Source organism: Poecilia formosa, unplaced genomic scaffold (genome assembly GCF_000485575.1).
Source record: "Poecilia formosa unplaced genomic scaffold, Poecilia_formosa-5.1.2 Scaffold32, whole genome shotgun sequence".
NCBI lineage: Eukaryota > Metazoa > Chordata > Actinopteri > Cyprinodontiformes > Poeciliidae > Poecilia > Poecilia formosa.
The window spans coordinates 1,712,111-1,727,631 of NW_006799971.1; the positions used below are offsets into that span (position 1 = coordinate 1,712,111).

The 15,521-nt window shown below is 38.2% G+C and overlaps 2 protein-coding genes across 6 annotated transcripts in view; one reads left to right on the plus strand and one right to left on the minus strand.

Moving 5' to 3' along the window:
* The window catches only part of fhip1aa (FHF complex subunit HOOK interacting protein 1Aa), a 30,685-nt gene extending 19,617 nt beyond the window's left edge, over nt 1-11,068 (minus strand). For 2 of the 3 annotated variants that reach the window (XM_016670338.1, XM_007549654.2), the window contains exon 1: nt 10,897-11,068. The gene's annotated coding sequence lies outside the window, so the exon portion shown is untranslated. Of the gene's footprint in view, nt 1-416; nt 480-10,896 lie in introns of those variants that run through there. The other variant, XM_007549653.2, reaches the window with a different exon arrangement.
* Nucleotides 11,069-12,306: 1,238 nt separating this feature from the next.
* LOC103136473 (SH3 domain-containing protein 19-like) overlaps nt 12,307-15,521 on the plus strand; it is a 30,087-nt gene continuing 26,872 nt past the window's right edge. For all 3 annotated transcript variants that reach the window (XM_016670330.1, XM_016670332.1, XM_016670331.1), the window contains exon 1: nt 12,307-12,497. In XM_016670330.1, coding sequence (XP_016525816.1) covers nt 12,326-12,497 — 172 coding nt within the window. In that variant the 5' untranslated portion in view covers nt 12,307-12,325. The remainder of the gene's footprint in view (nt 12,498-15,521) is intronic.

Sequence of the window (15,521 nt, forward strand, 5' to 3'; positions counted from 1 at the left end):
CTTACTTTCAACAAAACCTTGACCATACCAAAATGTAAAGGGATCCAGTGAAAGAATGAAACCTGGCACTGCTTTCACACATGGTGACATCACTCACACCATCTGCTGCTTTTCTCTGTGTAATGTTTCTACTAACAGGAAATCAATATTCCCATTAAGTTGAAATGAGCTCATTACAAGCAGACAGATGGTTGTAACAAGCAATCAAGTTTTTACCAAAATATATCGCCCTCTCGCCCTAAACTAAACCCCACACAAAGGCTGCTGCAGCCCCACGCAGTGGGAACGCTATTCCTGGTGGGATTGCATAATGAGCAGCACTCCCTCACATGAGATCAGCTTTGAAAGGATTAGAAGGGCAGATAAAAAATCCAGATTGATGCCAAGTAAATATTGTGAAATGAAAGAAAGCTCACCTGGAAGGCTTTTATCTCTGTTTCCCTGATCGGGTTTCTGGCTTTGTCTGTCGACCCAAACGGTTTCATAAAGGTGTGGTGGGGACAAGTAGCTGAAGGGCAGGACACACCCTTTTCTCATGAAGATACATGAGCTTTCATGTTAAACAAGAAGGCTTTAACCTTACAGATGACGAGATCAACCTCAAAATACAAAACAAATGTTTTATGTCATAGTTTGAAATCTTTTTCTTTACCTGTGAAAACAGGCTGTCCGGACAACGTCTGGTGGGTTTTTTGTTTTTTTGCACTGGCTTGTTTTTGGAGCAACTGAAAATGTCTGTGAATGAATTCCGAGTATTGTTTTAGCTTCCAGACCAAATCCCAGTGGAGGGCTATGGGGCCATCTTCAATCTGAACTCGGTGTGAAATTAGGCTGCGTTCAAACAGCAGCTGAATGCAACCAAATCCGACTTCTCTACCCAAATGTCTGACTTTCTTTACACAAACATGACCAATATCCGACTTTTTTAACCACATGTGACAAATATCCGACTTTTTTAACCACATGCGACCAACATCCAACTTTTTCTAAGCAGTACTATTCTAGTAGTGTCACCCTCCAAAAAATCTGATCTGTGCCACTTCCAAATGTGAAATTAATTTGGACACATAACTAATAGGTTTCAAATCGTCTGCAGTCTAAACTGTCATATTGTACTTTATCTGACTTTTACATCATTGATGTGATACATGCATTGTAATTCGGCACTAAAAGAAACTAGGCGTGGTAAATCTGGATGCTTCAATGGCTGAAAATTGAAATTCTGAAGGAAGTCTGTTGTGTCAGTGAAGCACATCACTCTTGGTTCTGACTACACATCCAGACACTACACAAACTGCAGTCACTGCTCCACAAAAAGCCATTGCTGTTAGTTGTGGTTTCTTTTTATTAGCTTCCTTTGTCTTGTTATGATCTTGTGACGATACTGTCGGCTCCCATTACTCTACAACTTTAAAATCCATCAAAGACACCCCAATGGTATCACTTTTAAGCAACTGACACCAGAGTCACCGTCAAGTTGGTTAGTAGGCCATGCTTTCTGCTGTGAAACACGTTAATCTGATCGACACAAAAGCCAACAAAACCTTTCCTAAGTGGACTGTCTGGAAATCTAAAAATACGGGTCTCATCTGGTCGTTGACCTAAAAGAAATGGGAAGGACACATACATCTTCCAGGTCCTTGGCTGAGGTTGTTGCTGGCAGTTGGAAAATTTACCAGTGACCATAGCAACCGTAAGGACAAACATGTCCTTTAAACAGATAGCAGCTGCTGAAATATTCAGGGTGTAGGCGGAGCTGAGAGGACAGAGGGAGTGAAGCCTCTGTCTTTATAGAACCCAGCAGGAAGGAAACGGTTCTGATCTCTGCTACCTTCAGTCTGCAGGGCGCTGACCCCCTGACCCTACATTTACCTTCTCAATTGTCAATATTAATATTTTATCAGGCTCTTCTTGTTTATATTGGAGTAGCAAATAATGAAAATGGTGCAGGAAAGACTTCCACATATTAATTTTAAAAAACCTGCCAGTATCTCTAAACTTAGACTGTTTAACCGGCTGTAAAACACAGAACTACTGAGCAAAATGAATTCAAATTCATTTTGCTCAGTAACAGAAATATTTAACATTTTCTTGCTGTTACAACACTCAATTCAACATGGAAAAAACAGAACTGCTGTGAATTATTTAGAAAATTAATACCAAACCAAAACAAATGAATTTGTGTACAAAATAAGTTGTAGAAATCTTAAAACCTGTTAGTGTTGAATTTCTAAATGAACCAAACAGGAAGTTCTTCTATTTCCAAGAACTCTTTGTGTCTTTGTATTGCCTCTATGTATTGCCTGTTAATCTGACATTCAAACTGTTCCAACCATAACCATGTAACACATTAAATAAGGTCTCATTTCCCTAATTTGAATCGGACAAGTTGCAAGATTGCATGGGAAAAATGCTTGTTAAGTCTGTATTTAAGACTCTTCTTGGCAGGGTGGACAATAAAGTCTAAAACAAATATTAACTGTGTTTCCATTGACCAAAATACATCGCTCTATCACCCTAATGTAAATGCGTAATTTGGAATTGCGAAAATAAATTTGCTTAAATGGAAACACGGCAAAATTTATCAAGTAAACGAGTCTTGGGTCTTTCATTCAAGACAACATTTTGATTGAGGCTTCAATAAAAGCATAAAAAACATGACATGACTTTCTCTTCCAAATGTGTCACTGGCTCTTGAACAACACTGCAGGCTGACTCCACCTTGGTAGATAATGCTGTTATATGAGCAGTTAATGCTGCTCCAGGCTACCTGCTGTTTTTATTACTGAATGGGTTCCATATTGCTCACTTTTACCAACAGGTCCAAACATAAACTCAGGCAAACACCCATGTTTTAACACACAGAACAGAGGAAGTTAATGAGACACAATCACTAAAGACAGAAGTGTTTGGTTTGAAGGAGAAATCCACCATATCAGAAACCAAGCCATGAATTATGTAAAAGGTAACCCAGGGCAACAACAGCAGAGAAGAAACTTCTGATATAATCCACCAGGGGAAGTTTGAGAAGCTCTGATTGGAGACAGCAAACTGCTTCTTGCCAACAAATGTTGTGATGTCATCCCTAACCTGGGCGTGTATAAGCCTGTGGGTGTGCATTCATCCGTGTGTGTATGTGTCTGTGTGTGTGTGTGTGTGTGTGTGTNGTGTGTGTGTGTGTGTGTGTGTGTGTGCATGCAGCCTTGTATTTGATACACTGTAAGGACCACTTTCCTAATCCATACCATGTTGTGGGGACTGCCTGCATAAGACCCAAATCACACAGTTTAAAATACAGTTATGACCAAATGTATGTAAACTATTGAATTCAAGGAACATTTTTTTAAAAATCTCTACAAAATGTATCTGGCATTTAGCAAACTAAGCTAAAACAAGAAAAGTGTGGTCTGAGTTAACTTCATACAGTGACAAAAAATATCTTGGTGTTTCTTTTACACAGTGTATGTAAATATCTGGTATGTGTGCAGAGTTTGGTGTCAGCTTCACTCCTTCACCTGTGTCTGTGAGAAGCTACAGCATTAGAACCTGACAGAGGCTGAATGTGTTTGGCTCATAGTTCCTCTTAATCAGGAGAGCATGGGCACAAATTCCACTCAGAAATATTTTGCCTTGTAAATCAGACTGGGTGGCTGTGAATCAGGTTTTGTAATCTTGTAAAATAAAAAGGTTGAGAATGTTTCCTTTGTGCTTTCAAAGAATAATATTTACGGTATTTATGTGTGTAAGAAAAATGCTAAAAAAGATTAAATGGTCAGACATTTTGTTAATCATAATTATACAGAAGAGGATTAGGGCTTTTTACTTTTTTCAGAATTCTGACCATTTTCTCAGAATTCAGACGCTTTCCAGAATTCCAACCACTTTTCTCTTCAATCTGACTTTTTTTTCTCAGAATTTTAACTTTTTGTCACAATTCTCATTTTTCACAGAATTCTGACTTTTGATCTCAGAAGATTAAAGTCAGAATTCTGAATTTGGAGGGAAAAAAGTTTGAATTCTTTTTTGTTTTTAAGTGGTCCTAATTCTCAATCATATAATTATTAATAGTTACATTAGCCAAACATTGTTCCATCCATCCATTTTCTTACACCCTTGTCCCTAGTGGGGTCAGGAGGGCTGCTTGTGCCGATCTCCAGCAAGACATTTTGGGCGAGAGGCAGGGTCACCCTGGACAGATCGCCAGTCCATCTCAGAGCCAAACGTTGTTGCACAACCTTATTTTTTCCTCCTGTAACTTTTAAGCTTAATATAAACTAAAGGATTATTTCCTGACCATCAAAGATTTTATAATTTAAAGTACTGAGGATTTCTATAATGCATCTGCAGCTTTTATATATTTAGATACACACCAAATCAAACATCAGCAGCTCAACGAATGTGATTACTAAACTCAAAGAAGTACGATAACCTTTTAGGGTCATTGTAGGGTTAAAAAAAAAAATCAGTAAATTTCAGCTAAAAAACTTTTAGATTAAACTCAGAAATTTTCAAAACCAAACAGGGACATTTCTGAGATTCAAAAGTCAAAAGTCTTTCATTATTGAAACTCAGAAATTTCCAGGTTTTTTTTTTTTTTTTTTTTTAAGAAAACTTCTGAGATTAATCTTCAGAATTTCTGGGTTTTCCTGTTGAATTTTGCTCCTTTCTTTCTCTGTACATTTATTCCAAATACAGAAGCACTTTATTTACATCATGCCTCGTTTTTGAACAACAGCTTCATTCTCTGAGCGTCTGGTGTCAAACCACCACAGTGCTGGCTGCTGACATCATTCCCACTGCACTTTCATGTTGCCTTGGTGAGGCTGCAGTCTGTCACGGTACGATACAATGACCCACTGTCGGCGATAAGGTGTGTTTTGTGTGCAGGTATATCCTATCTCTGCTCCTGCTGCTTCCTTTGTGTCTCGTTTGCATCGCCCCTCCTGCTGATAAAGCAGCCCTGTTTGCATGTGGGAAGTGGAGAATATCAAACATTACTCTCTTTATCTGGGAGATGAAAGCAATGAGAAGCTGATTTTTCTGGGTTTTGATGCCAAACCAAGCAAACACCACAGCTTTTTAAAGGTTGTAGTACAGGATAAAAGTATTCCTAAATGTTTTGATTTATCAAATAAATATCAGACATATTAGGTCTGGATCATATTAGACATATTAGACATTTATTCAGGTTGGACCTGAATAAATACAAACTGGAGTTTTTAAATGATTTCATTCACTAAAGAAAAAAAGGTAGCTAAATCAACCTGTAAAATGCTACAGAGAAGTCCACAAGGCTTTCAGACTCCAGAACCACAACAGAGCCGTTATCCACACCTGAATCAACCCTACAAAAATCACTTACTAGACTCCTTCAGTCTAGTAAGTGGTAAAAAACGAACAGGATTTTATCTGACAGTGGCAGTGTGACGACTGCTTCAGAACATTTACGTTTATTAGTTGCAGAAAATCCTGAAGGAGTTCAGACATCTATTTCTGATCTTAAACTCGTGAGCAGCTGGATTATGGAGCACGACAGTAATCTGAAACACACCACAAAGGCCACACCAGAACTTCTGGAGAGGTCTAGTCAAAGTTAAACTGAGTGAGATGCAGTGGCATTACTTTAATGCTGCTGATGCTGGAAAAACCCTGGAATTGATTTAAAAAACAGGGCATAAATAAATTGATCCTCTCTCTGCTCCTGCAGCAGAGGTAGGATATACAATTGATGGATTGTAAAGTTTGGTTTTTAAATTAAATATGTGACAAGAATAAATGTATAAAATATATGTTCTTAAAATGGCAACAAAAGAACTAAACTGGAACTTAAATCTTTAAAGGAGCAGTAGGAAGCTTGGAAACTGCAGCTCTGAGGAGGAGCTTCGTCTGAAGGTGGAGCTACGTCCACCCAGGTGTTTAGTGCAACCAAATGTTTGCCATGGGAAATTAAGGGATGTCTTAAACATGCATTACAGAATCAAGGCAGCATGTTTTTGATGAGGTAATAACATTATAATGTTATGTAAAGCTCAAAAAAAGAGGATTTCACAAAATAGCACCGCTTTAAAGACCCTTCAGAATCAGTCTGGAAGGACCTGCGATCATGTGAGCTTTAACTTGTTGATCCTGAACCTGACGTTGGTCAGAGAGATTAGCTGAACAGAGCCGTGCCAGCTATTCTGATCCATTAACATGAAGGAATCAGTGAAAGTCAGCCTGAACTCCTGAAGGTCAGCCAAATCCAGCTTCTAAAGCCCACCTGGGCGTTTTCAGGGTCAGTGTTGGTAAAGTGGGCGACAAAGTTCGAGCTAATCCCAAACACGGGACAAAGCTAAGTCTGTTTCAGTGCTTCATACACACACACAAACGCACACACACACACTAGAGCACCGGTCATCTGACAAATTTCATCATATTTTTGTCACATTTCATGTACAAATCAAGGCATAAACTGATTAGAGAGATTAACAAGCTAAGTAATTTTAAATTTACTTCACAAATAATATGAAGTGCATATATTTTAACCCTCCAGAGTCAATACTTTGAAGTGTACCAGGTGCACATCTTTTCAGGGTTCACGTAGATGTTTTGTCCAATTTTCCCCACAGTAAACTGGAATAAATACAAACAAGTCTCATTTTTTTAGATTTTTATTGGTAAAGCGTTTTGAGAAACCATCGTTTTTGCAATTCTCCACTACTTTATGTTGGTTGCACACATAATGTCAGGATCCCAACAAAACTGGGATTGTAGTTTTGTTAAATTGCTTCAGTTCATTTTATTCTGATCGGATTAGCCTTGCTTCTGTTTTAGTTCAGTCCTCTTAATTATTGTAGTTTTATGTTCATCATTTATTTGATGATTAGTTTTGTCACAGACTTGTTTTCACACCTCCTGTGTTAGTCCTTAATCCTCCTTGCTCCCATGTTTTCTCTCTCTCTAGATGCATTTCTACTGATCGTAAAAAGGGCACAAATTAGAATTACGGAAATAAATTTTCTTAGTGGAAACAGGGCAATTTTAAAAAACTAAAGCTTTCAATAAAATGTTTTTGCACAGGAATGATGTGGTTTTTCAGCTGTGTCGAAATTTGCAAAACTTCGATGAAAACACTTTTTTCACATCACTTAAGTCGCGTGATCAACAACCGGCTGTTATTACTGGTGGAAAAGGTGAAGAAGATGACAGAGGATGATGACACAGCGTGTATTTTTAGCCACTCATTTCATGAACAAACTTATTCACGTGTGACTTTTTTTGCATTTCTTATTTAATGGAAACACCTCAATAGCGAAATTGTGTTTTTTCAACATTAACAGAATATCGACAAAGTTTTGTGCACATTTGTAATGGAAACACTGCCTCTCTCTCTCGTCGTTTCATTAAATACACATTCTCTCACTGCCTCAACCTGTCTGCATTCCGGTTCAGACACCATCTAACACCATGACACATAAAGTCTCAATGGAAAACAGTTTAAAGCTGCTGGTTGTATAAGAAAAAAATATCAACGCTTTCAAGTTAAAATAAAACTGCATTTACAGGTTTTTATTGTCTCATTTATAAAACAGCAACACAAAACAGGCGAACTGAAGCAAATATATTCCAGCTCCTAACTTGTGACCAGAAGGAAAACATTTAATTAAATTTGTGTGAGGGGTTTTTCCAGACAAATGGAGCTTCTTTATGTGAACTTCCATCCCTAAAAATGACATGATGGGTGATCTGCTACACATTCCTCTCATTCCTCCAATTTTATCAAGTTTGCATTGTCTGAACTGGCAGACAGACCAACTGTGAACGGCAGACATCAGGCTGGGATGGAGATTTCTTAACTGAAGTTTCACTGAATATTTGAATATTGTGTTGGAATAAGTTAAAACAGAAAAGATACTGTGGAGTAAAGTTAACATGTTCCTAGACCTGCCTCAATAAGCAATAAATCAATTAATTGCATGATCAATTTAAAGCAGCTCAATAATTTACATTTGCATGATTTATCGTTTTTCTTTTCTCCCTCTTTCTACCAAAAACTGGAAGACAAAAGTCTTTAGTTTGGTGCTTTGGTCACAACGAGCTCATTTTAAAACTTTGTTTACAGAGGTTTCAAAATTCATCTTATCTGTCGTTTTGTTTATTTATACGTTTTTATTTCTTCCAGTTCCAGTGTTAAATGTTCAGAAGACTTTAAAGTTCTTTGCTCTTTGAGAATGTGTTCTTGCATTTTTATGACATTACTTGATTGCTGTGCCATTTTTACTAGAAAACGGTCTCAAAACAACATTATTGTTTGTAGTAACTTCTGAGACATTTTTGATCTTTGAGATCAATTATATTAGTTAAAAATGGTCTTAAAGTCACAATGATATGATTTATTGCAATAACTTTTGGGGCAATTTATTGTCCAGCAAAAGTTGTTATTATGACAGCCGTGGTATGTGCATGTGCATCTATTGTAAATGTTTGTAGAGACCAACTGTTTAGTTTTTTTGTTGTTGGTATAAATTGATCCACGTTTGACATTTGGAACGTGCAGCAACAAGGAGATTTTTACTTCTTGTTAGTGTAACCATGATCCAAACTCCACTTGGTTATTTAGATAATAAGTGAATTATCTCCATGGTAACTCCATGTCATGAGAAGGCTGTGAGGTGAGGCTGACAGCTTCGCTTCCATGAGGAAACGTTGTGGGCTCTCGATCACCAGAGACCGTCAAAACTCAAAGGGAAGCGTAAAACGTGTGATCGTTCCCTACGGCGTCTCCTGATCAGCTTGCTGATTGTCCAGACGGTCGCTATCGACACCAAGCAGCGAACAGGGAACCCCCCCCTCTGATCCCACCACAGCTGATTTCCTGTAACCAGCAGAACTGCAAACAAATTCACTCTCCAACGCTCATATTCTCTCCGATAATTCAGTCACTAATTAAGCAATCAAGTTTGACCTTGGACTATGAAAACCGCACAGGTTTTCTCTTGACCACAAAAAAAAAACAATAAAGGAAAAGATAAACATGTCGGTATAAGACCAGACATACAGTTGTACTCAATAATCCAATCAGGTTCCCTTGTCAGATTAAAATAACCTTAAAAATTAATAACCTTTAATCGGGTATTAAATATGCATTTCATTAAACTCACATTTCTGTATTAAATGTTTGTTCTATTGGTCTGATGTAATGTTTTAATCTTAAATATCATGTTTTCTTCAGCTGGAAGCAGAAAATGATCATAATTCACTAAATGTGGAATTAATCTACATAATGTCTTTCACTGAGTTATTAAAATGAATGAACTTTTCATTAATATTCTGATTTACTTAATGCTTTTCACAGTGCTGCAAAAATGATTCTGCATGTGAAAATGTTAAGTAGAAATCACAGCAGTGCTTCTCTTTGAAGGAATATATATATATACACACACACACACACAAAAACACACACACACACAAAACAAAACCTATTAATCTAAAAGGATTTGGTTCAGACTGGTACCTCCCTCAGTTTGTGTGTCTTGAAGACTACAAGTTAGTCTTTTATTTAGGAAAAAGAAATGATAACATTTTGTCTCAACGATGGATTGTCATCATTTCTTTCCCTTAATATAACCTTGTGCCACTTCTGGGTACAAAATAATGAAACGCATGTCTTTTTTAAATGTTTTAATAATTGAGTAGGACAAAACGATACATGCTCCAGCTGCTGGCCACTGATGATGATCATAACAAATGAATATGAACTTGTTTTCTTTGCATTATTTGAGGTCTGAGACAATGTATATTTTTGGTTATTTTGGCCTTTTCTCATTTTCTGCAAATAATTATTCAATTTTTTGCTCGGAATTTCGGAGACATGTCGTCAGTAGTTCATAGAATAAAAGTACAAAGTTCATTTTACTCCAACATTTACCTACAAAGAGTAAAATCAGAGAAGCTGTTCATTTTAAGTGGTCTCTTTAATTTTTTCCAGAGCTGTATGTAAAAAATATTATTTTAGAAATGTTGCGTACAGCATCTTTAAGTATCCAGCTAATTCTATTAAAACATTTTTAAATAATAAATTGCACTTTATAGCTTAAAGTGCAATTTGAAGTGCACTTTAAATTATAAATAATAATTTTAGAGATTATATTTTTTTTATATATTTAAAGCTACAGAAAAGAAGCTCACTCCTAGTCAGACCCTGTAGATAAATGAGAAACCTGAACACCGTAATAATGCGTCCACTGCTGAAAACAGGTGATTGTGAAACACACACGCACACACACACACACACACACACACAGCAGTGGCTCTACGGCCAGCCATTAAAGATTGATAACACTTGCAGGTAACCCAACACCTGCAGCACCGTGTCTCCCTGAGCTCCTCCTAACAGCTCAGTCACAACAAGCTGCTCCTCAGCTCTTTGCCATAATCTTGAATGTGATGTTTTCTTGTGGATTATACAAATATACAACACGGTTGCGCTCTAGAAACGCGTCGTTGCGTGACGCAGGCACTGCTCGGTTTATTGGCTGCGCGTGGCTGCCAAAGTGAATGTAACTCCATCTGCCTGGCCCTGATAAGTCTCCATGTTTCCAACCAGGGAGCCAAACAGGAACCAGAGGTTTTCACTTCTGTAACTTAATAAACATGTAACACAACTCGGGATTTTTTTTTTAATATTAGTATTATGCTGGATATTCCCCAAACAGTAAGCCCAACGCAACACCAGCAGCGCACACACTCTCCAAACTGGCGAGTTTGGAGAGTTCCCACCTCTCCACCCAACCCGCACCCGTCAGTCACGGAGTCCGCAACTGTCCCGAGAAAACAAGAACAGGTGTGTCTGTCAGGTCTGAAGTTAGCGTACGAGTTAAACTGGGTGAGAAGGAGGACAGTTTGCTCCTTTCTTACCTTCGTCAGACGCTGTGAACGGCGTCGACCCGTGGCACCTTTCTATAAACAGAAACCCTCTCAGCGTGTCTTCTGGAGATTAAATATCCGTATTTTATTCCACGTCCCGCCGCTTCACTAATAGCAACCAGCACACAGGGAAGCTCCTTAGTGCGCGCCGTAGGTGAAACCCCTCAGCAAATCCTTTATGCGGAGGCTCCTCCCACCGCAGACCCAGTTCCACCTCAGACGGAGCGCTTCTGGTTTCACAACCAGTCTCACGACAAGGAGAAATCTACTGGATCCACGCTACGGCTGGTTACTTGGAGAAATTTGACTCTGATTTAATTGAGATAAAGTTCAAGCATGATTCAAGAAAAATATTGGGGCGTTTTATATGATGAAGTTTTGATGAAGTTAATCAAAACTTCATCATGTTTTGATGCTGTCTGGGTTTTTGGTGTGAGAACTTTAATAATGAATCATATCGTCACCTTCCTAAAATGATAGTGTAGATCATTTCTTGCCAAAACTTTATTTATTTTTATTTCGCCTAAATCGTCTGTCGGCGATGAAAAGGGGGAGTTTTTTCTCTCCAAAATCATTTTTTTAAGAAAGGCGGGGTTATTAAAAACAGGTCTGAAACATAATATTTAATACTCAATTCAGTAATACTAAAACTACTTCAGTGGCATGAAATACTTATTTGCCATTATGTTAAACTGGGAAAATTCCCTGTAATCTTGCTCATGTTTGTTGTTCAACAAGAGAAAGCAAAAATACTTATAATCGTCAAATATTTCACGAGACTGGAATTCCACCATAAGGTTTGTGCTGAACTGGATTAGATTTTAGTGAAAGTGCGAGTAAAATGGTCAAAAGCGAGTCAGTAGCGCCCTCCAGTGGTAGTAGCAAGCTTTCCATTTTTAAGCTCAGAAATGACCTCGGTTCTTTTTTCTAGAAAATTTCTCAAAATTTCTGAATTTTTTGGGCAGAAATGTCCTCCTATGTTTTTTATGTCTACAATGGCCCTTTTAACATTTTATTCTGTTTCATAAAACACAAGTTATTCTAATTTATAAGACATAACGTCTTGCAATAAACAAGATTAAAGATGGTTGAGCTCATTGGAAACATTACATCAACATGTGAAACGATCATTTTTGACATCACGAAACTAAATAATTTTCCACACAAAAATATACTATTTCAATACGTTTCTTGATAATATTTATTTATTGTCTGAATGTGAGAGATTAAGTCATCCCTAAACCTGACGTTAAAGGGTTAAACTGACCTGTAGCCAATCATCCTCTGACTTTGCACATTCCCATTCATCCAGGATCAGAGAACTGGGCTCCCTGCCCACACACACACACTTTCACACACACACCCCACTGCCATGGCCAGGACAAGCCAGGGGTACAGAATGGAGAACATGTGTTGTTGAATGGAGGACCTGGTTGCTGTTCACACACTGAAACAGTTTCCTTTAGTTTTATCTGTTTTCTGTTTGGCTTTGTTTCAATACCAGAAGATGCCAGAGACTCGGCTTTTCGAAGAGGAGGAGGTTGAAGAGGAGGAACAGCGAAGGACTCTCCAGGACAGAGGTCAGACAACAGGTAATAGACTGAAAGGTTTCTGGAATCTGTTTCTGTTTAGAATCTCAGGGACAGATTTTAGTGCTGTTGAACAATGAGAGGAAACCCCAGATGAAGACTTAAGAAACTTTTCTGATGTTTTTAGTGACGTGAAAACAGAAAGGAAAAAAAGAATTCCGAAAATATTGAATCTTGTTTTGATGAAGTGGGTTAGCATGGCCTAATTGATGTGTCATTTATAGTAGTTACTGTATTTAGCATCTTTACTGACAAAATATGCTCAGTATAGACATGTAAAGCCTTACATTTATTTTTGAGTGCAAGACATTAATTTCACAATTTGTGAAAAATACAACCTTTAATTAAACAAATAAATTATTTTATAACTGGTCCCACAATTGGCAGCATTTCTAACGTTTCTTACAGAAAGATGAACCTGTTCAGTTGATCGGTCTGCTGTTTAATAAGCTACGGTTTTTCATCTCTCTGTGGTATAAATATGACAGGACACAGAGGCAGAGGGAGGCAGATGTGAGCTTCTCGGTCAGGAGGTTTCAATAAGATAGCTACTTAATTAAATTTAACCAAATCTGCAGTCAGAGCAACAACTTAAGAATAATACAAATTTTAATTTTTTTTTTAAACAAAGGAACTCCAATGCTCACAAAGCTGCAGCAGAGATGATCATCATGGAGTCACCAGGTCTGCAGGAACATCCATTTCTGTCCATATCTTACTTTTACCAACAATTACATGGAGCAATCTGATGACTCTGTGGTCAGCATCAGCTGCAGACGGTGTATTTTCTGCTCACTAGACTCTGAAAGCTTTAAAGGGCCAAGATGATAGAAAGATGCATGTTAACAGTAACGTTGCTACCTTCCTGGTGGGTAGCAGCTGGTGTCAAGTGATCCCCACAACCAGATCCTTTTGTTTCCATCAGCTGTTGCTGCTGCTGGGCTGAGTAAAGGCAGCATGTGTTGAAGAGAGAGCAGCTGGGAGGGAATCCATCGCTGCTGATCTCAGCAGCTTTACTCTGTGTGTGTGGGTGAGAGAGAGAAAAAGAATGCGTGTGTTTATGGTGTTCTTTTTATCGTGGAGTGCTGTATCTGCTGAGAGTTTCAGAGTCTAACGGGGCTTTCTAGCTGTTTGTTTCATTTTCCTTTGGTGTGCAAATGGATGTGCATCCTGTGGATGTGCAAAAGTTTCAAATCTTTTTTTTTGTTTCATAATATATAGCTTTCAGGGAGCATCAGTATGTGTATTTCTATTACAAAACGATGTTGATGTTAAGTTAATGTGGAAAAAACACAATTTTGATATTGTGACGTTTCCATTAAATAGGAAGCGTAATTAAAATCACGCGTGAATATGTTTGTTCACACGAGAAGCAATTAAAAAACATGAAGTGTTGAAGTTGCTGTGCGCCTTTCATTGAAGCTGCACTATTCTAGTCTGTGTGGCACTTATTAAATTAATTCAACAGTCGGAAAATGGAAAATCTACAGATACAGGATTGTTGGACTTGTTTAACCCAATAAAATGCTTAATTATTATGAAATAGAAATTAAATTGTCCTTGAAAGCCTTTTAAACCAAGTATACACCAAAATAATATACCACGTTTCACATTAATGTTCACAAAAAAGAATATGTAGTGTCCTTAACCCTTCAGAATACACAGCTTTCCTTTTTAGACAAATAAACCAACTATGTTGTACTGGGGCTACGTAGTTGGTAGAGCTGTTGCTTTGCAGCAAGAAGGTTCTGGGGTCTTTCTGCATGGAGTTTGCATGTTCTCCCCGTACATGGTGGGTTCTCTCCGGGTACTCCGGCTTCCTCCCACAGTCCAAAAAAACATGACTGTCAGGTTAATTGGCCTCTCCAAATTATTCCTAGGTGTGAGTGTGTATGCATGGTTGTTTGTCTCTGTGTTGCCCTGCGACAGACTGGCGACCTGTCCAGGGTGACCCCGCCTTTCGCCCAGAACGTGAGCTGGAGATAGGCACCAGCAGCTCCTGACCCCACTAGGGACAAGGGTGTATAGGACATGGATGAATGGACGTTGTACTGCTTCTTACATAAACAAATAGTCTTTCTTATCACAAAACACAACTGCGCATAGTTTCATTCTGCTTTCCAAGAGCGCTATTTTAAAGATTTCTTGTTCTTTCAGGATCTCAGGCTGTCTCATCATGCAAGAACAGGAAGTGCAGCATGCAAAACACACGAAGAAGAAATATACCGTTCTTCAAAATAAAAGCATAGCTTGACCACTAATTGTCTGTGTTGGACCAACGAAAAAGCAGGAGAATTCTAACCACCATACAACTCTTAGTAGTACAGTATCCGGTTCACTAATGTCAGTTTGGTAGAATAACTAATTTTATCACCCGGTAATAAACACTCTCAGTAGCTACGCTGACTACAGGCTAGCCAACGTCAAAACAACAAGGTAATGGTGGGTAGCTATGGCAACCAGTGACCGTTTAAAACTCCGCTGACTCTTTCTTTAGGCAGGTTGGGCACTCATCTGCCGTGTCAATAAATAAATGCATCAGACAGTGCCACTCTGAATATCAAACTAAACTGTGACATCACAATGTGTGAGATCACAATATAATGCCAAAGACAGAATTCTGACATCACTAGAGATCATATTACCTCGTCAAATCGATCTACTTTCATCACAACTGTTTAGCAGCCGTTGTTGATATATACCTCGAGAATTTATTTAGCAGATAGATAAATAAGGAGCTGAGGGAGTCATAGGGGAGGGCTACTTTGTGAGGCGGAAGGTTGGAAACTGCAGCTCGGAGGAGGAGCTTCACTCTTGTAGGCGGGGCTAGGTCCACCCAGGACCTAGTTGAATGGTTGCCATGGGAGATTAAAGGATTTCTGAAACATGCATAAAGGAATGAAGGCAACACTCAATGTATATTTTTGATGAGGGAATAAGATTATAGCTTCTCAAAAAAGTTGATTTTACATAATACTGCCCCTTTAAGTTTATATGGTATTTTACATATATATATATATATATATA